Source organism: Aplidium turbinatum, chromosome 9, assembly GCF_918807975.1.
Source record: "Aplidium turbinatum chromosome 9, kaAplTurb1.1, whole genome shotgun sequence".
In the NCBI taxonomy this organism is placed as follows: Eukaryota; Metazoa; Chordata; class Ascidiacea; order Aplousobranchia; family Polyclinidae; genus Aplidium; species Aplidium turbinatum.
In genome coordinates, this window is record NC_137480.1 from 15632237 (window position 1) to 15657131 (window position 24895).

At 37.6% G+C, this 24895-nt stretch overlaps 2 protein-coding genes across 3 annotated transcripts; one reads left to right on the forward strand and one right to left on the reverse strand.

Annotated features, from left to right (window-relative positions):
- The first annotated feature begins 1927 nt into the window (after positions 1-1927).
- LOC145777507 (uncharacterized) lies at positions 1928-11370 on the forward strand. Of its 2 annotated transcripts, none has more exons than XM_082588891.1 (5): positions 1928-2094; positions 3276-3524; positions 8270-8485; positions 9024-9204; positions 9335-11370. In XM_082588891.1, exons 1-5 carry the CDS (start codon positions 2034-2036, stop codon positions 9861-9863), a joined length of 1236 nt encoding a protein of 411 aa, XP_082445017.1. In that variant the 5' UTR covers positions 1928-2033; the 3' UTR covers positions 9864-11370. The 2 variants fall into 2 exon arrangements, with proteins under 2 accessions (XP_082445017.1, XP_082445018.1); XM_082588892.1 differs by having other exon boundaries at positions 1931-2094; positions 9347-11370.
- An 875-nt stretch (positions 11371-12245) lies between these two features.
- On the reverse strand, positions 12246-20780 carry LOC145777696 (uncharacterized). Its single transcript, XM_082589130.1, has 6 exons — positions 20728-20780; positions 20330-20470; positions 19542-19813; positions 19056-19118; positions 17548-17751; positions 12246-15578 (listed from the first exon to the last, which is right to left on the reverse strand). The coding sequence occupies exons 2-6, from the start codon at positions 20361-20363 to the stop codon at positions 15441-15443; spliced, it is 711 nt and encodes a 236-aa protein (XP_082445256.1). The 5' UTR covers positions 20364-20470; positions 20728-20780; the 3' UTR covers positions 12246-15440.
- Between the last annotated feature and the right edge of the window lie 4115 nt (positions 20781-24895).

The following is a 24895-nucleotide window of genomic DNA, read 5'->3' on the forward strand; positions in this document are numbered from 1 at the left end:
ACGGGTAGCGAGAGTGCGACTAAAAAAAGTAGCGCCTCTCCCGCTACCGCTACTTTGGAAAAAAATAGCGCGGCTACTGCAACCGCTACTCCAACTAAAAAGTAGCGCCGCTACCGCTACTTTTATTAAAAAAAGCGGCGCTACAAAAGTAGCGCGCTTCTGCCCACCTTTGGTACCATCCCATAGTCAACATAAAATTTTTCAACGAATTGCTTCTTGCTATGTGTTTGAAATATTACACCATAACTTTTTGAGGTTGACTTTGTTAATTGGACTCCAGTTATCCTCTTTTGTTGAGTGGCAAATGAATTTGATTTTTTGTCCATCCAGCTGATGCGTAATAGTTTCTCTTGTAACACCACATTTCAAAACTTTTTATCTTTTAATGTCACGTTTATTGCATGTCGAAATTTCACATCTATAGGTGGCAATTGGGAATACGAGAGTTCGCATCAATCTTAATTTTGTGTTTTTACCGATTGACCCATGTTTCCACACCGTTGTAACTTTTAAGTGCTGTCACTGCTGTTTTTACCATAGCAATTCGCCTTCTAATTTCTGTGCTGTCATCGTAGATGTCTGTTATGACACGCCCAGATAGAAGAAACTACTTACATTTTCAAAAGCATTTTCACCAATGTATAAGTTTGGACAAATTTCATCTTTTTTTATTTATGGTTACCCCTTTTGTTTTTGTTGGATGTAATTACAAACGATATTCTTCACTATTTAACTTGTCGCATTTCAAAAGTTCTTGTTCCGCTACACTTCCACCGACCAACAATGTCGTCAGCAGAAAATTGAATGAGACTGTTCAACATCTCATATTATTTAATGTCGTCAGCATATCGACAGTTGCAATGGCTACCATTTTCCTCCAATTTTCACAAACCTGCACAGAGCCATCAGAATTGACAGCCTACTTAAGGGGTAAGTCACCAAGCAAACTCAGCTTTTGCTTATTTAGATTTGAACTTTCAGGATGTCGATGTCGACTTTTTGGTTTGTTGAAGCTCAGGTGTCTTCCAATATCTTTTCTCGACCTGCTTCTACTCATCCTTTGGATAAGAAGCTTTGAGTTTTAAATTCGTCTTTATAAAAAACTGAAAACGTTTAAAAAAACTAGGCCAATGATTTACTTGGTTGGTTTGAATCTTTATCTTTGGATTGACAAAGTCATTGATAGGATTCCTGGCGTTTTGCATGGCCTACTTGCAGTGGTTTTGAACATCGTCCCGGCCTCTGACGCAGGACCGGCTACCCAGATTGACAAAGTAAAGTATCGCTTGTTGCTAAAGCGTTGTTGTTTGTGAAATATTCCATTTAGCCTACTGAACGGAGTGCACTCCTGAACTGCGTTGTTCAAGCGCACACTTCGAAAGCTGAATCAGCGCCGCTTGATCTTGAGATTTCTTCGTGAACAAAGTCAGGGACCTAATCACTGAGCAAAGGGGCGGAGTGTCAATTTTGGATAAGCGATATTTGAAACACAATTGTTAAATGCTGAGTTAAATTTGTTAAAATTGTTAAAAGCTGAGTTATTTTGGAAAGATGTTATGATTACGCTGTGCAATAAAGGCAAAAGTTTGCCGGTTTAATACCGCGTTTACAGCGTTTAACTTTACATCGTAGAATGTAACTCAATATGCAGAAATGTGACCTACTTGAGTAAATAAAAAGATTATTTGAAAAGAAAGCTAAAGCTGACAGTGGATACTTTGAACTAGGTAATCGTTGCTTCTTGGTAAAAACACAACGAGATTTTGCCGTTGAATCAATATAGTGTACAAACAAAATTGCTGACTAAGGGCCTGTGCGGATTGATATTAAATATGTCACGTAGGCTACGCATTCACAAATTGTTTTCGTGAAAAGCCTTATATAGAATTGGCGCTGGACAAAGCGGTTTATTCTGGTGTGACAGGTGTAAAATAGCTATCACAAGAAGTTTTGAGAAAACAAGGCTAAACCATTTAGTCGATCGGTCTCGTAAAGAGCTGGCAAAAGCATTGTGAAGTATTATTTTTGAAACCATGGACCATCATTCTGATATGACAGGGTTCGTTCTGAATGAAACAATGAGCGAGACAACGGGTAGGCTATATGTTGCATGAACAGAAGTTTACAATTTTGATGTTTTATTGTAACAAACATAATGAAACTTTTTTACATTTTGTTTGATAATTATGTTATTATTAGTAATTTAGTAATTATTAACAATTATGCAGATCAATTGAGCATTGTCAAAAATTAAATCACAGCTTAGCTGCGTTTGAAATACTGTAACTTAGTACAAATAACCTTCTTATTTGTACGAAAAATGCATGAGTTATTATCTTGTCTGTTTGTATCCGGCGTTGGAATAAACGACAGTGTAATTCTAAATAGTAGCCTACCAGTACTAACTTTGTATCGATTTCTAAAAACACCAAAATGTGATATTACTTAAATCTAAACAAAGGTCGAGAGATATTTCTTGTTCTCCTTAGCTTTATATAAGCGAATCTACACTTGCAAAAAATGTTTGCTATATAATAACTTATTAGCATTGCAATGAGTCCTGAGGCTACTGCAATTGATGTTCAGTTAAAAAATCCGTTCTGCATTGGGAAAATGTTTTAGTAGAAATAAAAAGTATTTTAAACAAACAATTTAACTTATTAAAATTGTTGAATCAGCTTAAAGCTGCTTCCAAATCTGATGCCATTTCTCTTCGTTGGAACCGTAGCTCTGTGGAGTCAAGAATTACGCAATTACGTGTTATTTTATCCAAGTCGCGCAATAACACTATTATTTCCCTAATTTAGTTGTGCTTTACAACTCAGTTTTGGCTTTAAATTTTTGTTTCAATTTTTGTACGAAAAAGACCAAACTTGAACAGTTCAAAACTGGATAAGTTGCGTAATAAAACTATACTTTTGGAATCATATCTAGTACTGTATAGTCGCATAGCGCATTGCATTGCTGTATGTACTTTTCTTTATCATATTATGGCAATAACGGCAAATGTATTTATTATTTTATAATTGCTTTATTTGTTTAAATTATAGTAACTATTAAGTTATTGCAATACGTATTTAAAATAAGTAAAGTAAATTTTGGACAGCAGATTACTGTTGCCTTGGCAAAACTCTTCCATTACAAAAATATCAAGCAACAGTTACTTTTAAACCAAGGCTATGTGTTATCAATGAAATCTTGGTTGGACCTTTTATTGTCGTCAGCTGCAGTACTTCGTCACATGTTTCTGTAATGTAATACCCTCTTGTTTATAGGTGAACTTCCTACCTTCGAGTCAAATATAATTATAACCGTGATCAATTCAATATTTTTGGTCGTCGGCTCAACGGGAAGTCTTCTCACGGCGTTTGTGATCGCAAAGAATAAGTCACTACATACCAAGGCGAACTTCTTCATTTTTAGCCTGTGTATGTCTGATACGTTTTCGGCATTGGTGTGTTCTCCTCTTTGGACATACCGAAGAACTTGGGGCTTCAATTTGTGGATGTGGGGAGAATTTGCTTGTAAGTAGACTAACATTTTTCTGCTACTATACTGTACTTTTACAAGTTTTTTTCGTTATATTTCCAAAAAAAGTTGTGTTATAATTATGTCAAAACAAATTCAACTTTTTGCAGGTAAAACAAAAAAAATGAATTGGCAATGCTATACTAAGTTAAATTAACGTAGAAAAAGGGAAAAAAAGAGTCAGACAAGGGTGATCCAGGTCACAAAAAAAGGACATGCGGTTAATTATGGTCGTTATGACAGGACGGCGTAAACAACGAGATTATGACGTCAATCAATTTTACAAACAACAAATATTTGTTGAACAAACGTCTGATTGCATCATAAGCGCAGAAGATAAGGAAATTGCCTGTAGTTTTGTGAATCTTATTTTCCGGTGTCCAAGTTACGATTTTTGTGACAAAATAGCGATTGTCGTAATAAACCACACACGTTACATCATGCGGTAGGCAAAATCTTGGGCTTTATGTTTATCTTACACCAGTGAATCAACTCAAAAATGTGTGAACATTTCTACCGATAGTTACAACGAAGGTCAATAGAGCATTCTCTGTAGATCAAAACGTTTGTGGAATTTTAAAGAGTTTTAGCCCTCTGCAATTTTGTTTTTGGTGGCCGAGTGCAGCCCATACAGTTGTTTAATTCAATCTGGAATCACTTCACACATATACTGAAAGATGTGTCCAGCTTCTCAGTGGCTGCCGCAATTAAACCATTAAAAACAACATCCAAGCCAAGCAAACTGTCATTTTATTAAATTGATTTAATAGTTGCAGACAGTGAGTTGATCAATGTGTAAACTGACAGATTTGCTGGCTTGGATTAATCTGATATCAGAGAAGTTTTCAAATGCGAAGTCGACTTTGCTTCGACTTTCTTTCTCTTCAATTTCACTTGCTTCGTTTCAAATTAGCCTTTTCAGCGACCAGCAACCTTTCTTGGTGCAGGTCAACGACAAATCTGCGTTGAAATAAAAAGGAAAAACCCAGGACACAAACTTGACGTTGTGTCCCCACCAAATTAAATTGTGTCACAACCGAAGGGGTTCATCTGGCGCACTGCATCTTCGTCTGCACACCAATTGCACTTTATATAGTTTTGTGGCAAAATCTATGGGATGGGCTCAACCAACTTTTATAGACATTAAAAACTCTAAGGTGCGTGAACTATTGTTATTGGTCCTACAAAGCAGCTAAATTTTAACAGACATCCGACTTTTTGTTCAAAACTTCTATCAGATAAAACAAGCCTAAAATTACTGCATGATTCCATTGGCAATAGCCTATATCTACTTATAAATTATTGATTAGCTTTCATTAATTTATCTCTCAAATATTGATTATGTTGCGTTGGCAATATGGTTGTTGTACAATTAGCGTAAACGCACAATTCTAATTAATAAAACAAAACATACATTACGCATCAGATAACCGTATTTTTGACAGGTTGAATTAAAATAAACAAACACCCAGCCTATGGTAGCCTACATAATGGAAATCGGTCGCATCACGTGGAGAAAAACTGAAATTGATTAAAAACCTAAATTAAAGTGAAAGCTCTACTGTAAATAATTTATAGAAGCTACTGCCTATTGTATAATTATGTGTTTCAAGTCAATTAAACTACCATCCCAGGAATGCTGTGTAATTTTTGATTTAGGAGCATTATACCGCCTCTAAAAACATCGATTTCATTGTAATTGAGCTTATAAAACAGTCAGAGTTTTCGCAGTTTTAAAGCATTTTTGTTATTTCTATTTGAATACAAGCTGAAGATGATCTAGCTTCTAGCTGATCGAAATCGATTTTTAGCTATATATGATTGAACTGACTCGTGTGAAAATAAATGTCTTTGCATTGTTATTTCTGCTTGTTGCTTCCCAGACAGTAAAATCCGTGGATTTCGATTTATTGTTTTTCGGTCATCTGCAACGTACTTACCAACTGCGCATTGCGCAAGCGAATGTTAACCCAAACCACCCAAACACCAAAATCCATCATTTTTACATTAATTCAACGTCTGCAGGTTCATGCAGTCTGCAGTTCAGACGTTGAATCAATGTAAAAAATGACAGATTTTGCTTCTGGGTAAGTGCTATCTGTTGCTGCAAAAGATAAAGCAAAATTAAAATTAATGATACGCAAGTAAATGTTTCAATAAACCAAGTAAATGTTTTCAATGAATATGAACACTCGAGACAACAGATTATCTCTTAACCTACACTTCTACAGCAAGTTTGCGCACCCCTGCTGGGCCAAATGCGTGCACGTGCACGCAATGATTGCCAATGAATGACCTCGCTTAGCTGGCCTAAAAGGCGGTTAGCGAGAATCTCAGCGTTACTGTATGCTCATTGGATGGATGTTGTTCACTCCTTGTTTAACACAGCAGGCGAGTAGGTTATTCCAGCGGATGTTTTGTCTGTTTTTTGGCGTGCGGACGACTTAAAAGTAGTAGGCCTACTGTAGTTTAAGTTTTGCGCTGCGCGCGAGCGAATTGAATTACACTTCAATCAAAAGATGCAACTACAAGGGATGTAGGTGAAGCTTTTTACTAGGATTTCACACTGGTTGAACTTGTCGGATTGCCAAACAAAAAAAATGTTTACTAAACGTTGCAAACTTGAGACATCAATGACAATCGTCTAGCGGACCACACATTATTAAAACTCCGGACCTTTCCGCGGGCCAAAAAGTTTAAGCTGGCCGGCCACATTTAGTCTTGCATACCCCTGGCCTACATAAATGGACAAAATGCGTCTTGAGGAATGAAGGGTGGCGTTTTCAGCATTTTCAGCAAGAATACAAAAGTTGAAACTTGTAGGCTGTGTTTGTATGAGCCTGAGGAGCTCTTCCCCGGCAACAATGTTAAGCTACATCATCTAATCTGATAATGACGACAACATGTGCGTTTCAAAACTTTAAGAAAAATTCCTTGGCGAAGTTGTTTGTGAGACATAAAATTTGAAGAGTTTGTTTGGTGTCTGTTGAGAAAAGTGTTTAAAAGTCTGTTTTATATCAATTTGTCACAACCGAGGAAAGTGTGCAAAGTGGTTATTTACACTGTGAAACTTTACTGCCCTGTTTGGTGAGAGCAAAGAATAAGCTATTTGTCAAATCTGACTTGCTAGCTGAGTTTTAATGCTCTCAAAACTGCTGACATTGTAAGCCCAGAGAGTCCAAATACTCCTTCGATTCAAAACAACAATGACGAAGTGCGATGCAAGCAATGTGCAAGCAAAAGAACATTAAAAAATGTAATTTAGGGTAAAAGTATGGCTAATCTTTGTCAATTAAAGGTTGATATTATTGGTGTATTGTTGCTGTTTATCTTACATTTATGATCTAGCATAGCCACCATGCAAACCATGCAAATATTTTACTGCTTACAATTAATTGTTTTACGTTTTTTTATCGTCACAAATGTTTTTTCGGTCATATTCAGCATCTTCATGGCTGTTTATTCATTTTTAAAAAGTAAATTTTTAAACTATGTACGTACCAAAATCTGCATAAATCATGAAATTTGATTAGAAACAGCAAACAGGCCTTCGATTCTCAACGGACGATTTTTAAAAGAGTCCATGCAATCCAGAATTGGTTTTATGTAATTTCTATACCACAGTATACATGAAGCGATGCTGTGACTCATCCTATCGATACGCGAGGATGACCAAATTTCTTCTTCCTGTGAGGATACGATTGCGATCAATAAATTCGCTATGTAAACCCATAAAGCATGGCCCAATCTTATCAGAAAATTACTATCTGTTAAAAGAAAATCCGCAGCCATCTGTTATTGGTTTAAGACACACTGTAATATTCAACAAACCAATAGAAGCTTGCTTGTCAATTTGTACCAATATCAAAACATTTCGTATTTTTGAAGATTAAAATTTTTGTGATATTTGATAGGACATGTTTACACAACATCGCGCAAAAATACCTTTGATAGGAGAGGATGTTTGTGATGCTTTTAGGGAAGCAAGATAATTTTGTTATTCTTGTGGTCCCAAGTTGAACTGTACAAATGGACTACAGGAATAACAAAATTATCTTGCTTCCCTAAAAGCATCACAAACATCCTTTCCTATCAAAGGTATTTTTGGGCGATGTTGTGTAATTATTTCCTATCAAATATCACAAAAAGTTTAATCTTTCAAAGTATGAAAACTTGGGACTATCTCACCTCTACCCAAGGTGTAATAAACTGGGTGGGCGTAGTTGCTGAAAGAAAGGCGGCCAAGAGAAAGGAACTGGCCACCCTACCCTTGTTAGTGCCGAAGGCCTAGTATAATGAGAACCTTATCTTCTCATCCACCGATGCTTGGATCAAGTATGAGACTCACCTTTTTATAGGCCTTATGGGCTAGTGTAACTTACAATTAAAAAAATGTTTTGTGTAATGCGCTAAAGTCTCTTAGCAAACGGAACGAGAAAGTTATCTACATAACTTATGGGTAGCTACTCTTACTCTGGCATCAAATATTTTTTATTTAATGAGCTTAGCCTACAAGAAGCTTGCGAAGGCACTAACAAAAAATAGGCGTGTGCAGCACATAGGCAACAGCTAGTGTGGGTTTCGTGAGACACCTTAATATAAATATGATGCGATTTACATTTGTTTCGGTGTGTGTTTGAAATTACGTAATTACGTTTGATGTATTTTTATCAGGGAACTCTTGAATGTTATTGAGAATGAGTAGATTTTTGGAAGTTACAACAAATTTTTGCATTTGCAGGTAAATTTTACTGGGTGTCAGATTTCGCAACTGATTATCTCACATCATTGCACATAGTTTCGTTTTCCTTGCTTCGATTTACTGCCATCAAGTGGCCATTCGTTGTCACAAAAATATCCAAACGCGCCACACTTCTATATATTTGCATGCTGTGGCTGCTGGCAATTGTGTCTGCTTTGCCACTTGGTTATTTAATGGGAGTTGATGAGGAAAGAGGTAAATTATGTTTTTATGAAAGATTTCATCAATGTTGTCTTAAAAAACGACCTCTGACACCAAATTGTAAAATCAAACGAAGTGTTTGATCTGCAGTGGGTTGGTTGGATTTAAATTTTTATCCTCTTTATCCCTTTATTTTTAACCTTGATAGTTTATTTCTGGTAGTTTCGCACACTCATAGAGGCTTTCGACGCAGGGCTGTTATCGACATTGGCAGAGTAAAGTTTTCCGATTGTTGAAGTGTTGTTGCCAGAGAATTATTCCAACCATTAAGTGTCGCTAAATGGAGAGCAGTTCTGAGAATGCGTTGCTCAAGCACACATCCGGATAGTCGAACCAGCGCCGCTTGATCTTGAAGCGTCTTCATTTACAAAGTCACGCGCTAACCAACTGAGCTATTGGGGCGGACTATTGATGTTATTGATGGCAGAAGTATAACCATATATATCAAGGATGTCTAGAACCGCTCTATAGATTTCCTTAACAATATACTCGAAAACATAGCGTTTTTAAACTTGTTGTCTCACGTTTTTAGCAAATTCATCAGTTGGAAGCTGCTGGCCTTCTTGTTCTATTGCGGATAAGTACAAAGACTGCTGTATTCCACAATACCACACTTACATATCCATCATGAATCCACTTTTGTTCTATGTGCCTGACTTCCTGATCATACTCTTTTCTGTGCTGATAGCATACGAAATCCGAAAGACGCTAAAGTACGTATTTGCCTACAAGCTTTATACATTTTAAACATTATTTATTTATTTTTTATACTGTAGCTTTTCGGTTAAAGAACAACCTAACAACCAAACCAAGTTAGTTATTCTAAAAATTAACTTAATTTAGTTTTATTAATAGGTGGAGAAAACGCTATTTTGTCAGCGCAAGAGGATATCATCATGACAGTCCAGTTAGCCGTAAAAGCAAAAAGTGCAATGTAGCATCAGATGACATGTCTAACACTATTGCCAACACGCATGCTGAGAGAGTCACATCATGCAACACAATATGTGAAACCGTGGACATTAACTCCAATGCCCTTGAAGGTGCGAACAGCTTAAGAAATCAAAGAAATCATGGGACACTTCGCAGTACTGCGTCAACTACAAAGGAATATAATGCGTTTTTACAATTGTCTTTTATTGTTCTTGGGTATGCGATTGGTTACATACCAGTGACCATTTATTTGCAATGGTCAACATCCACTCCTAAGGCACAAAAGGGCCATTCGGTTGACTATTGGTTTGGCGTGCTTTCGTACATGTTTCTAAGGCTTAGCGAGTGCATGAATCCTTTGCTATATAATTTGGGTTCAAGCACGCTAAGAGTTGAATCGAAGAAAACCATTAAAAAACTGTTTCGCTGCAATTTGTGATAGGCTACATTGAAAACTTGAAGCAACAACAGCTGTTGTATGTTCAATAAACAGAAAAATGCTGTTTGTTTTGGAAATACGGGACTGTTTGTTCCCGGCTTAAGTCAAATATCACTCTAATGCAATGGTTCCCAACCGGGGTGCCGCGGCACCCTGGGGTGCCAATTTCCATGCTCAAGGGTGCCGCGAGATAATTGAGATATTGCAATACTGCGGCCCATATTCTGCGGTATGCCTTTGTTTTCTCGCCCAGGAAAAACAGCGTGAAAGATATTTTGACTAGTTGCTGTTCTTTCCATAAAAACGTTTGAAACTCATCATTATTGCCAAGTTTCATGATTTTATTTTGCGAAGAAATCAAGAAATCCATTTTTATTGGACTCTCATATTGTTTTGAATCTTAAAGAAGAATTAATTGACATTCGCAACAATGGAAATTTTAAGCTTATGCATAAGCAGATGCCTCTCGACGAGTTCTGGATAAAAATTCAAAATGAATATCCTTGCATTGGAAAGAAAGCTATTATAAGCTTTTGCTTGCTGCAGTTTTCCACGTCATACCTATGTGAAAGTGGATTTTCCGTATTAACGAACAACGAGAACAACTAAAAAACGACTAAAAAACTAATAAACGAGAACGACTGCTTACAGTCGAGGAAGAAATGCGGGTGGCTTTATCGAATGTGCCCCCAGATATTAAGGGACTTTGTGCAAGAAGTCCCCAAATTTCACGCTGACTTTTAAATAAATACATTTATTTATGCACACTATAGGCTACTGTACAACTCATTCTGTGTCATTTCATACAGTTATTTGAAATACAGAAACCTCATAAAATTGATCCAGTTTTGCCAGGGTGCCGCAAACTATTTATCTCTTTGATAGGGTGCCGCAAGGTCAAAAAGGTTGGGAACCACTGCCTAATGGATTGTAGAATGCGCTTGAAATTAATTTATTTCGTTTTTTCCTGCGGGTTGTTTCCTTTAGCCTACTATTGAGGTTGCCAGAGTCACTGTGAAAACACATCAGCAATATTCCCTTATTGTTTGTCATCATATCAGAATGAATTAAATTATAAGCTTTTGCCTCTCATTTCAATAACTGGAGATCCTACCTCAGACATCAACACTTCGCGTGATAAGACCCCCTTTGTCTTTTCCATTGAAATTGACTGTCATGGAATTATTAAAACGATCATTTTTTTTTGTATTTTTGAACAGCCTATATATATCTTTATCAATTTGTTTTAGTGTTTTGTCTCCTTGAATTTGGCTTTGCAATTTGTTTTTCATTCATGGTCTGAAACAGTTTGAAATGTTCTTCTTACTGCCTAAGCAGATTGAATTGAGCGTACTTATGCCTTCCTTTATGTTTATGAATTAAGCGATATGTAATTGTGATGTACAGTAAACTAATTGTATGCTGTGCTATCATAGAATCTGTTTGGAAAATAAAGTTATTTCTCTTTAACGTGCTCGTTGTAATTGTCACAAATAAAGTCAAGTAAATAAAATTTGACTGCATCTTTCATTATAAAATGCCGAGACATTTTTTGTAAAACGAGATAAGTAGGCTATGGGACCTTCATTATCAACCAATTTTGATTACACAGGCCATGAACTAATTCTCATGTTGAGGGTTTGGCTTGTCTGTCTGTTGACGGCGAAGTCTTTTTCTCTACACCTCGCGGTACGTTGGGTTGGCAAAGACCATGTTCAGGTCAAAACAAATTTGGTCTGTCTTTACTCAGCTGTGCACCTTCTGAACATGAAATAATTAAAAAAAAGATAAGAGACCTTGAAAATATCGGTCTACCTATGTCGTAGTAGCCTAAATTAACTGTGGCTAAATATGCCGCTCGACAAAGGCGTTGTAACAATTTGGACCTGATAGGTTACCAATGTAAAGCCCGGGACCACAAACACGACACTTTTAAAAATAAACTTCAATGAAATTGGTTGGTAGGCCTATTATTGAAAATAAGTGAAACTGTTTCTAAAACGGAAACAAACTGGAGTGGATGCAACCGTAGTATAACGCAATGGAACTTCAACGAATACGTGTCTTCTTCCATTTCCCTGGAAGGATTCCAGGCCGCAAAAATCTTTCTGGGTGTAACTCCCTATCAATACTATAGTCGATAGATGTTATTTTGATGGCATGTCACATGTTATAAAAATCGTGTTCTGGTTATTTATGCAAATAACAAATAAGTAAATTAAGTAGGAAATTGAAGACCACCTTCGCACGAAATGCATGCTACTTTTGAAATCTATGACTAAAAGTGAGGCGAGATATCTTTAATAAAAAAAAACTTAGGTCGTTCCAGCGATGCAAAAGCCTTGTGCCAAGCAAACCATCGAAGTTGGTTATTTATTTGTATTTTGCATCAGATTCAATATAGCCCACATAGAAATAGGGTTGGTTGTGGTCACCGCCAACGAAATTCAGACCTTGTAGTTTACAACCGGGATTAGATATGACAAACACGAATTTGACATAACATTTTATTCAAACTGGAACTACATTCAATGCAGTGTAACGACGATGCAAACCAACTTGCGAAAACACATTTACGCGCAGTGAGGGGCACAATACCGGCTGTGCAACAAAGTTTACTGTATACTTATTTGTCTATAAATAGTGTTTACGAGCTTGTTTTTGTTGCCAAGTTCTTCCCATTCAACATGACAATGCAGAAGTGCCAAGAAACCAAATTCTTTCATGAGCTAATACGAGTGACGAAAAGTAGACAACAATCTAGAAACTGATAAACATCTTAATGTTAAACATTAACTAGACGGTTTTTCAAAGCACTCTCCAAAAAATGGTTTACGAAGTTTTTGTTCCAATACAAAAGGCTACACATTAACGCTTAGTTTGCGGTGACAGACGATGAATCAAAACCTTTTTAATATCTCATGGCACAAGGTACTTTTTGTAGGCTAGAATAGCTACGTTTTTCAAAGTTTCAGAACCTTCCAAACAAAATCAGTGCTAGACAATTTTGTTGCTTTTTAGGAGAACTGACGCATTAGGGAAATCAAAAACATCAAAAATCATTTCGATTTGAACAAAAGCTGTGACAAATACTTTTTATATTAAACTCAAACATGAAACATCCTTGTGTTTTAATCTTTATTAATTCTGGGGTGGTAAAAGGATAGACCCTCGGCCCCAGACGCTCACACGACGACGACGATTAATTCCATGTCAGCGTCATAGCCAAATGGTGAGAGCCCTTGGTACAGCACTCGAAAGGACGTCGGTTCGACACCGCTCAACAGCGCGTGGCTGTGTTTTTTGCAAAGATACTACCTGAATAAACGTTGAATCAATGTAAAGAAGACCGATTTGTAAGCTGGAAAGAGATCCGATTTTACACAAATACAATACGAGTTTCAGAGCAATGCAATTCATCAAAAGAAGAAACACAGTTGCAGAACGCATGCCTTCGCCACCACTATAAACTTATCTCCTCATCTCTACAAAATTGTAAGATAATTGCATCGATACGAGTGTGCTGTCATGACGGTGGTGTGTGTCGCGTCAAAACGATTGAATAAGACATTGTGAAACTCTGCGGTTTCGGTTGATTGACATTCAAGCGATCCAAGCTTGCAGTCGTTGCCATTTCTAGAACGTTTCAAAGTCTGGCGACTCTTGGTAGCTTGGTTTCCATTGACAAAAATTACGAATCATGAGCATTAGCTTTAAGGTGCATCAAGATATAGATGCAAATTGGCTAAAAAACGCGATAAAATCTTGTAACAAAGATGCAGTGTACACAGAGCGCTACAGAGTATTGATGTGTAAAGTGCTTCTAGACAAAAAGAACAGTGGCAAGCAAGTGTAACAAATATATGAAGCAACATAAGCACAGCCCATAGAACAAGTAAACACAGAAGAAAATAAAATAACCAAAGAATAAAATTTGTCAACACAAGAACAGGAGGTGGTTCAGATTACATTTGAAACGTATGCAAAAAATTTGGGCCTCTGCTACAAAAACAATGCACAAGAAGTTAATTTAAATACGACTGGCAGCGCAAAATCAATAATTATGAAACTAACAATGTTGATAATTAATTCGCAAGGCCACACGAACAATGCTGGGAGAAGCTTTCAACTTGACGATGGTTCGTACCTTTTGGTGATGTAACGACGCACAAAAACAGATACGAGTGCAACAGTACTGATGTTTTTCAATGTTGCGCTTGATGATTGTAACCGAACATGAAACCATAGGTAGCGCACAATTTATCCACGTTAGTTGTTCTGTAATTGTTTCAGCTCTGCTTATTGCATTGAGCACATTGTTTACAACGTATCCCTGGAATATGGTGTCCGGCGTTTTCTTCGTAAACAGTTCTTCGTAAGCAATTTTTCGTAAAACAATTCTTCGTAAAGTTAATTCTTTGTAAAACAATTCTTCCCAAAGCATTTATTCGTGCATGCAATGGAGATTTGATGTATACGAAGAAATGCTTTACGAAAAATTCTTTTACGGATTTCATTTCACCAACAACTGTTTACGAACAATTGTTTTACGAAGAATTGCTTACGAAGAATTGCTTTACGAAGAATTGTTTACGAAGAATTCGCCTATAACCCTGGAATATATAGTTAAGTGATCTTTATCCTCGGACTGGGAAAGCTTCTTTGAGAGCTTGGTGCTGGCGGTTTTGCATACTCGTAGAAACTTTAAATTACTGACGCAGACCAGGTCACCGAGATCGTTGGGAGTTTTCGATTATTGTTGGCGTTGTTGCCAGAGAATTATTCCATCCGCTAGGTGCCGCTGAACGGAGAGCAGTCCTGAAATGCGTTGCTTAAGCGCAGACCCTGAGAGCCAAACCAACGCCAATTGAGTTTGAGTCGGGCGCGTAACCACTGAGCTAACAGGGCGGATAAGGCTATGCAGTATATATACTAGGACTGCAGGGGTCACCAACTGGCGGCCCGCCACGCTGTTATGTGCGGCCCGCGGAAGGTATCAGCATATAAGCATAACCAAAAATACTTTTCTTGAAGAGTAAAAGAGCATGAAGGCAAAAAATACTTTCATGGAAGCATATTTTCGCTCTGCACACGATTCCACCGACCGACCAATCAGATTGTAGTTCTAGGTGGGGGTCGCTTAAAGTTATTCCAATGCGATGTCCAGCCGCACTGTCCCAGTGGTTGATTAAAACGCGTACAAAGTGGAATTATTATGCTTCCGGGCAGTTGAAAAATATTTAGCTTAATACTGCAAAAATGTTGTTAATCAACAATTCTTGCCATGCTGATAAGCACCGCAAGTGACAGTTGTCTAATAATCGAAGAAAGACGGTTTTATAGACTCTCACAAAAAGGATGAAAAACCAACTCATTGCATTGTTAGAAAGAACGCTGTTCATGAGTTACGATAGGAACGTTTTTTCGCTGATTTCCATAAGCGTTTGTTTCATGGTACCTGGTTTCTTTTTCCCTGTTATTGGAGCCTATTTTCGCTGATATGTTTGAAGATCACTGTATGTTGTTGCCTGTATGTTCTATCCAGGGGGGGGGGGTGAGGGGGTGATCACCGGGTGATCACCATTGCGGGTAATAACTGTGTAGCTGGAAAAAAACAGGTCTGTAGCCTTTCTGCTGCTCCTTCTTATGTATGATTTCCTTTGGCCAATCAACACCCATAACAAGCTCAACCATCGGCAGGTTGTAGATCAACGACTGAAATTACAAAAACAACAATCTATCAGCTTATACTGTATTGTCTCATATAAAAACTTTACTTCTGTCAGTATTTAAGCGGCGCTAAAAAAGCTGGGCCTTCATTCAAATGACTGAGGCGCCAACAACGGATAATGATTCCAAAGGTAATGACATTCATAAACGCTCAATTTGTTGACTAGCCATCTAGGTCAGGGGTCCGCAAATACTTTTTGGTGCGACCCAAAAAGCAATCGTTCGAAGTCTTCGCGACCCAAACGTTTCGGAAGCATATAATTTTGCGCAAAACACTTTGCAAATTAATATCAATTCCAATACGGTCGTCCCCACTTATTAAGGCCACATCGGGACCGGACGATTTTGGCTGCGGGAGACAATTTTCCACCACTCCTATACCTTCAGTAATTCCGGAATGGACCAAATTGGGCTTAATAAGCGGGTGGACCTATTAACCGTGCGCTTCGTCGTCGTGCAAGCCTCTAGGGCCGAGGGTCTACTCTATCCTTTTACCAGCCCAGACTCAAGATGTTCCCGGACTACACTGGAAGGCTACTAGAGAGCAGCCAGTATTTAGTTTCATCATCCATGACACGCAGACCTTCCACTCCGTTAGGTGGCTTGAAGATGGTACAGTTATTGATGATGTGGTCTGCGGTCTGTTCCTCGGCACCACATTCACAGGAGGAGGAAGAGGCCAATTCCACAATGGCGCATGGTTGACCGGAAAAGCCCGACGCCCGTACGAAGACGGTTGAGGCGCACCCATGCTTGTCTTTGTAGCGTCAGGCCGACGGGGCATGTGTCGGCGTTGGGGATGAACGAATGAAGTCCGGTGGTACTTGACTTCCTTTCAGAATTCCATTTATGGTCTGCCCAAGTAGCCGCAGAGATGAAGTTCATCTGCTGCGTTGATAAGAAGTTGAGCGGCTGGCACGAATGGATGTCTTAACTTCAGTCGACTGGGGTGCTGGTTTGTGGAAGCAGAGATCTTGTGGTGGAGAAGATGGTTAGGCTTTAGTGCCCGTCGGCCAAGAAACAGAGTGGCTTCTTCGCGACGAAGCTCAGAAGGTTGGATGCCAGCGAGAATGGCAAAATTATCCAATGGTGTGGGACGCAGGCATCCGGTAACTGTGTGCAGGGCGCTGTTTATGGCAGTGCCGATGTTATGGCAGTGTGCACTGCAGCACCAAACAGGTGCACAGTACTCTGCTGAAAAAGTAGACAAGGGCTAAGGCTGCTTTACGCAAAGCGTCAGCCCTCGCCCCCCAGCTGTGGCCTGCCAGGCGCTTGAGTAGTGCAGCGTGGAATGTCATTTTCTTGCGCAGTGACACCAAATGGTGGCGGTATGTGTACGATCTGTCTAGCGTCACCCCAAGATATTCTGGTTCGGGGCAGAAGGTCAGAGGTTTTCCATTGTTCTGAACATGTAGCTCACGATCAGCTTCCCGATTGTATAGGTGGAAAGCTGCCGCCAAAGTTTTGTTTTCGCTAAGTTTCAGTCGCCAGTTCTGGAGATAAGCTGAGTGAGTTTTCATGCCCTGGCTCAAGCTGTCTTCCAGGCTATACATATAACCGTGGGCTTAACTACTGTACTACAATCGAAAGTATAAATTTTCTTGTAGCCTACCAAATTGTACGAAACTCAGCACATCAAACACTATATGATTGTATTTATTTTTGCCATACAAGTTATATTTATGGTAATTTTAAACCGTTTTGCGACCCACTGTGAATGGTCTCGCGACCCAAATTTGGGTCGCGAGCCAAATTTGGGTCGCGACCCACTATTTGCGGACCCCTGATCTAGGTCATGGATAAAGTCAATGACTGCTTTGTGCTCACACTAAAATTACGGTACAAGCCGAGACAATAGGTTGAATGCAACTTGATTACGCTTTACGACAATTACTAAAAAAAGAACTTTAACATACTATCGTTCGAAGGCTGAGAAGTGGCTCACGATTCTTACCTGTTTGTCAACAAAAGTTGGCAAAACGAGTGGTTCGATGAGCAGAGGACTTTGCATCAAATCTGCAATGTTAAAGGATAAATTTGGATTAGGACTAAACTTGCAGGTAAACAGCAGGTCGTCGTGTACAAAAGCGGCATGGCTATTCTGCAGTTCAACCAGGTCGGAGTGCCATGTTTCGGCAACTGGATCAAACATTGAAACCTGGAGAAAAAAAACAAACAATTGAAACGCTTTTTTACATTGCAAATACGTTTAAGTGGTTATGATGTTTTTCATTTGTGTCATTCGGTTAAATGAGTGACGCAATTAATATCATTGTAACAACCAGTTCACTAAACGTTCATGCATTGTATTTGGAAGGCTAACCAAGCGAGCGGAGTCTGCAAAGATGTCATCAATCTGCGAGGCAAAAGCTGCGGTTTTCGATACTTTGCTACGTAATATCGAAACAAGGAATTTTAGATTATGGGATACAAATCGACATCCACTTTTGGCTTATCCGCCACACTGCACTAGATTTTTGTTCTGATTTATGAAAGGACATTTTATATCGGCATTTTAAGAGTAGTGAAGTTAGTTCATTGCATTTTAAGGGAATATTGTTAAAAGCAAGCTTGTTAGAAGGGTAAATAAATTGGACATATAGTTTCGGGAGAGAGGTTGCTTTCTTGTACCAAAGACAGGCAAGACACAACAATCCAACAGAGTCGAGCATTATAACAATATATTTTACATATTTACAAATAGTTTTAACAGTCGAACATTTTCGGGTTAACTTAAGCCCTCATCAGAAATCTGAACATATTTATAAAATGCAATAAATTTCAACTTCTTGAAAGCAGCCTAACTAGCTAACTGAATATACACATCAAGAAAGACGCAGCGATTAAAAGCAATAGTGTGGAAAACATACAGACAGACGGAAAACAAATTACATTAGGAAAAGGCAAGCTACAAATAGGCTAACTACAAAAGAATTTGCACCACAGGGTACGTGATACATCTAGTAAATGTTGAGAATGGAGGCGCCTCCCGCAAATAATTGTTGTTTAAATTTGGGTTGCAGCGTTTGATTAATAGCGCTCCCTAAATTTTTTTGTCAAATTGGTAACAAAAATTTGTTCCCAATTTCTCCTTTTCATAGTCTTTCGACTATTACAAGTGGTCCCGGAAAACCGTCTCTTTTGTGCATTTTGACACCGTTTTTGTCTCTCTACGATAAGTAGTTTTTCAAATACGTAAAAATTAAGGTGTTTGGAACGCCAAGGGCTGTGCCTCACATATTTATGACATCACAATAAGCTAAAATTTTAAGCGTCCAGTTTTTTACCAAAACTCCACATTAGTCTTTAGGTATTTTGAAAATCTGGTGAAACAAAGGTGAAGCATTCTAATATTTATGCATGTACTAATACACACACATGCAATTATAGCGACGTAGAAACATTCAAGGTAAGTTGCTGACACCGTCCAACGATGGTTGTTCGATATTTCATTACACTTACAGTAGTAAACATTCCGTATTTGATTTCTTCAGCAAAGACATATATCTTGTCGTTGCAAACTACCTGAAAAAACAAGTTGACAAGTAAGCAACAACACGGCACTTATGCAAAAAAGATTTGAGAACAATTCAATCAGAGCCATAAAAAAAAAACAATGTCCGATTGAAGGCAAACTAGCATGACATTGACCGGTGTATTTTGTGCCATCCCACGAGTTACAAGACTCTACACATCAAAGGACTTAATATAGTGATTATTGATCCCATCAGGCAGATAAACAGTAAAAACCTACTCACATGGTGGAACAAAAAATGTACAATTGACCAACTTCGTCGACGCGTGTACGAACAGCAAATAAAAACAAAAAATTAAAGCCTGCAATAATTCCTTGATCGCATTGTACCACATGTTATCACAATAGACATAAAGTAATATAAATGTTTTATTAACAGTAGGCTAGTAATTCTGTGACATATAATCACACACCGCTTCAGAAAACATGATTGGTTTTTTCACCACGTTGAACCCCAGGCTAGTAGGTTGGAGCCAGGTCCGTTTCTTCGTGCAGTAGCGATGTAGACTTGCGTATAAAGATCTATTTAGACATGACATTGCAAACACATAAATAGTTCCACCGAAACCGACACAGGCGGTATTGGGAGCAGCGGTGAGCAATGTCGTTTCGAAAACCCACTTCCTCTCAGGGTAGACTAACCGTTCCACGGTTTTTACCAGGTTTGCATGCTTATCAAATCCGCCTGTGATGCAAAAAATATTATTTCTAAATTTATCAAAAAAATTCTCAAAATATACAGACAGATAGCACAGGCAAATGTCCTACAGGCCTAAATCACTATTTTTATATTTTACTTTTGAGTTATCAATACGCAGTGGGTTGTTTGAAACACACTTTCTCTAAGGTTGTAAACGTAATGTTTATTACATTTTTTTTTCGCAAATTAATCAAATTTCCTCCATTGGTTCATGAAAAGATCATCATAAACCAAAGTAAATAAAGGTCTGACCAATAGAAAAAAAACTTATGATTGCATGGGCTATATCCGTTTCTACACAACACAAAAGAATAAAAAAATATAACTGTATTTCTGATATTTTTATGTAGATTTTTTACAAACACAAAAGAATAAAAAAATATAACTTTGTAAAAAATCTACATAAAAATATCACAAATACAGTGGTCCTGTCGAAGAAATAACTTATAAAGCCGCTGTATTAAAAAAAATAAATATATCCTAGATTCAAATTATAGCCACCTATGACGTATAACGATTCTTCAATAGCAACCATGCTTTGACAGAAGCGAGGGATCAAAAGAGGGGGGCCATTTCTCCAACATTTACCCCGAGACGGATGATATATGAATGTTTTGTTTGTTAGTTTAGAGCGGTATCCACCTAAATAAAAAAATAACACAAATTTAATCCTCCCTACTCTTATCGGATTGTTGCCAAATGGGAGAAGCTTTTTGGTGGATCTTTTAATTTCGTTGGAAAACATTATTTTTAGAATACTCTATTGAGAAATTGAAATAATCTGAAACACCGAGAACGTAGTCCAACCTAAAGTATTTACCAACCTATTTAGTTGATACACAAAGTAGCCTAAATGTGCCTACATGAGTAGTTACAAAAAATAAGCTCAAGAAGATTACCTGATAAGTATATGCAGTTGTCATACACTGCAGTAGCAAAAGAGCCAGTAAATCCTTCTGCAGAAAGAATTGCTTAGCTGATTGTATAATACTTGAAGTGGTTCATTTTACAACGAATTCATTGATTTTATAAAATGCAAAACTTGTTTTATCATTTGATCAAAGCTCCAAACTATACCAAATACAAACGCAAAGTCAGCCGTGCCTATTCCGATAAAAAAAAATCCAGAACTTTTTGAACAAAGTAGGCTACCTAGCTGTTGAAAACGTCACCACTTCGAACAGATTTTTTACAGTTCTTTGTGCGAGTGCTGAGTATCACAATGAGAGATATATTTGGGTTTTTAATGAAATTGGACAACATTTCCGAATAGGGTTGGGACCCCGGGGAATCCCGATCCGGAATTTTAACCCGTTTTTCTGATCCGGATTTCTGGATTAATTTTATTAAAATCTTGAGATTTCCAGAAAACATCTACAAACGCTGATGTTGCGCCATATCGCTTGACGCTTATATCGTTTTGGTTGTAAAGCAGCTTTGCAATATCAGCTGCTTGTCTTGAACACTCCACATTAGTGTGATAATAATACCAACTGTGGGAAAACAATAATCTACGCATTCGCTGCAGTCGTAGCATTAGTGTAAATGGCTGTCGTAGCCTTAGAAAGACGGTTGTGCCATTATGCTGTTGGTACAGTTTCTGCTATTTTTGCCCTAACTTTTTGCTGAGAAGAAATTAAAATTTAGCTTAGAATGGCACATTTTGAAGATGTAAGTTCAAAGAGAAAATCCGCGGTGTGGCAAAGCTTGAAGAACTAAATTCGAAAATTCGCAAGGACTTAAAAAAAAGCTTTATGTTTCGAATGGACGAGTGTCGGAATGTCGAACTGGTTCACCTTTTTAGGTACCCCAAGAAACCCCCCTACATTGATCAACCGCAGGATCAGCTTGGTCATAAAATAAAACGTTTGAAAATCGCTAGCACCCTGACCACAAACGTTCTTCAAAGATTGTTCCCATTTTCCAAGCCCAACTGTTGAATTGGATCGAGGCTCTATTGAATAGCATGAAAAGATGCCATTACAGAAGATAGTAGCCATGACACTGAAATAACTTTAGCTCAAGAGCTGCATGCTTTCGTAGCAGAAGATAAAAGTGTAAAAGTACAAAACTGTGGTGTCGACGTTCGAGTAATGCAAAAAGAAATGCTGTTATAGTATATAAAGCAAGCAAAAAAACCTGAACAGCTTATGTGCGGCAATGAAAAATGTTAAGCTAATATCTGTCGAGGCAGAACGTGCATTGCTCTTGGATATTTTGCCAGCCAAATCAGAAATCGTCTTAACGATGATACTCTCGATGCTCTCATGTTTTTGCGTCAGTATTACAATAAATAAATGTGGTTTGTGTAGCTTGCATGTGTATTTTCCTACTTTGCTAATCCCGAAAAATCCCAGGATTAAGGAGTAAAAATCCCAAATAAATCCCGATCCCGGGATTTCAAATTGCATCCCGAAATCCCAACTCTACTTCCGAATGGTATTTGTTTATAGACAATTCAACTACAAGTTTAAAAACTGTGTTGCGCTAAGTTGTAAGAAATGAAGAATGTGATTGATCAAATTCGCCAAACACAACTGGAAGTTGTGAGAGAATTTCAAGATGATAATGTTTTTATTTGAGTCAGCAAGGATGTATAATGTATATAATATGCTTTCTCTGCCTATAGAGTAGCAAATAACTCCTGGTAAAAACCTTTAGAGAGAAAATTTTCTTTCGTTTGTGGATGCACAACACAAAGCAAGGGCTTGTGAAGATGTTCTGGGGAAAGGTGTTGAAATTAAACAGCAGAGTTTTTAATCCAACAATGTTTCCAAAAAGTTTCAGGAAAAAAATGAAAAATGGTATCGGCATGTTCACAGCACAACAAAATAGAAAAATGCTTGCTCCAATGAATTCTAAAGAACAAAACATGTCTGCCTTTAAAAAAATTCTCGGCAGTAATTTAGAAATGCTGTAAGCCTACATGGTTTTCTAGACAGAAATGAAGCGAATAGTTATGAAAAATCTAGTAACACTCACTACAAGTACACTGCAAGCGTGGATGCAGTTTGACCCTGAAAATGCTTATCGCATTCACATCTTAAATTTTTCATGCCAAATCTGGCAGGTGAAGGCGAGAAGCACAGCGAACCATTTTACCAAGATACTCAAGTAATAGAAGATTGATACTAAGAAAGATGGGATGAGGAACTAGTGAGAATTACGTGTGAATTTTGATTCGAGATGAAATTCAAAACTACAAATAATTGCCGTTCAGACCTCTATATTTTTTTTAGTTGTATGTCTTAGTGAGCGTGCGCTGCAGACAGAAATGTTTGCTTTGTTTGAGTTACAAGTGTTACCATGCCAATTGCCAATCTTCTAAAGTTTTATCAAAATTAACTGAATCGTCAAGTTATTTTTTCACGAATACCGCAATTACCAAAACTAATTTGATGCAGATTACGTTGTATGAAGAATTTTTTTTTTTGTATTTAAAAAGGAAGAATTTGCAAATTACGTGAAAACGGATGTTAATACAAAAAAGGTGATTTTCGGACTCAGCGCCCTAAAAATATGCAGGAACAATAACAACGAAAAACAACCAAAGCCGAAAATTTGTTGCCCAGTGCAAAGCGTCAAACAGTGCATTGCCAAACATAATTATTTATGATACTGGCACAAAACTCTACATTTAATCCTATTACGTGCACGGTTTACGATCAAGGAAAGTTTACATAATACAAAAAAATGTTATCATTGCCATGTCGTTGTCCGGAGTCAGAGTCGTTAAAATAACGGCCGACTTCGGCTTGATACAAAACGATGAATACAAATTTTGTTTGCAATACATTTTTTTAAATAAATTTAAAATAATGCTTCTTTTTCTCCGTACGCTCTCCAAAACTTTACGACAAGACAAAAGTGTTTGTTCTTGTCGATTTTTGTGAAAGATGCCGTTTTAATTTTGATTTAGTGAAATAAAGTAAAAAACAAAAATTCAAAAATATCTGGCAACTATCCAAAACCTGGCAACACTGGAGCCGGAGTCGTACATTTAAAAGTTATAATTATGGATATAAAAACCACGTATGAACAACAAACACTTGCCTCTCCAATCATATTTACAAGAGCAGCAAGGGTTTAGCCCATGAGTCCTAGGGTAAGAGTCTGAGACCCAATTGTGGAAATACATTCTGCACAAAAGAAAGGAGATATGAAAATTAGAGTCAAAACGTACATTCTGCACTATGATGAACAGTTTTTTTTTTCGCTCAGCTTAGAATAACAGCAAACGAAACTCGTTAAAAAATATGAATCTACCATAGAGATCTTTTTTCACAGGCCTTTCCATCTCAAAACAATACAAAACTCTTTGTCTTAGGTTAAAAAAAATGACAGTTTTTTAGTGAATAGTATTGCCAGAAGTACTTCAAACTTCCAACAAAGTGCCAAAATCCAGTCCATTCTGTACGGTAACAGTAGCGCAAAAATAGCTTAAAATCACACAAAATATGCAAAAAAAATGTATCAACTACTGTAGCCTACTACTCAAAATATCGTGATTTTGATTACTATCAATGGTAACAGATTGGCCTCCAGTCAAACTTGAAGCTCGCACGTTGGCATGGCCTTTGTAAGTAAGTCATCACCATAGAATGTACAACGACATTATAATTTTACAATTTCCTTGTAAAGCGCAAAATATGTAAGAAAGCCACTTAATATCTTACTGATAAACATGAAAACCCAAATCCTTCGAATATTGCCAACCGTAGTTCTTGAACAACACGAACTAAAAAAATAAAGAAAATTTGAAATAGTGAAAAGCAAGTTAAACTTGCATGCGTTATAATTGCGCAAATTTATTCATACTGATACTACTTGAACTCATACTCAACTAAATATAGTCAATAGTCATACTGCAGTTACAATACTAAGACCTTCTCACTTGTTCCAAAACTATCATGACAAAATATGAGAGTTTTAAACGAATCTAGGTTTAATGTTATTTAAATTAATAAAAAAGTTGGAGCAGGTACATGTCTGTATAGCTTTCTCCACTGCACATTTTCTGTACTTTTGCGAATAGCAAACGTTTTGGCAACATTGCCTATGGAACTA

What these genes read in the sequence shown, in the direction of transcription:
- LOC145777507 (XM_082588891.1), top strand. Translation starts at nt 2,034, where the DNA reads ATGGACCATCATTCTGATATGACAGGGTTCGTTCTGAATGAAACAATG. An exon ending in AACAATGAGCGAGACAACGG is followed by an intron (nt 2,095 to 3,275) that starts GTAGGCTATATG and finishes TCTTGTTTATAG; the next exon opens with GTGAACTTCCTACCTTCGAG. An exon ending in GAAATCCGAAAGACGCTAAA is followed by an intron (nt 9,205 to 9,334) that starts GTACGTATTTGC and finishes AACTTAATTTAG; the next exon opens with TTTTATTAATAGGTGGAGAA.
- LOC145777696 (XM_082589130.1), bottom strand. Translation starts at nt 20,363, where the DNA reads ATGGTTGCTATTGAAGAATCGTTATACGTCATAG. An exon ending in AGAATCGTTATACGTCATAG is followed by an intron (nt 19,814 to 20,329) that starts GTGGCTATAATT and finishes TTTGCATCACAG; the next exon opens with GCGGATTTGATAAGCATGCA. An exon ending in CAACTTTTGTTGACAAACAG is followed by an intron (nt 15,579 to 17,547) that starts GTAAGAATCGTG and finishes TTGTAATTTCAG; the next exon opens with TCGTTGATCTACAACCTGCC.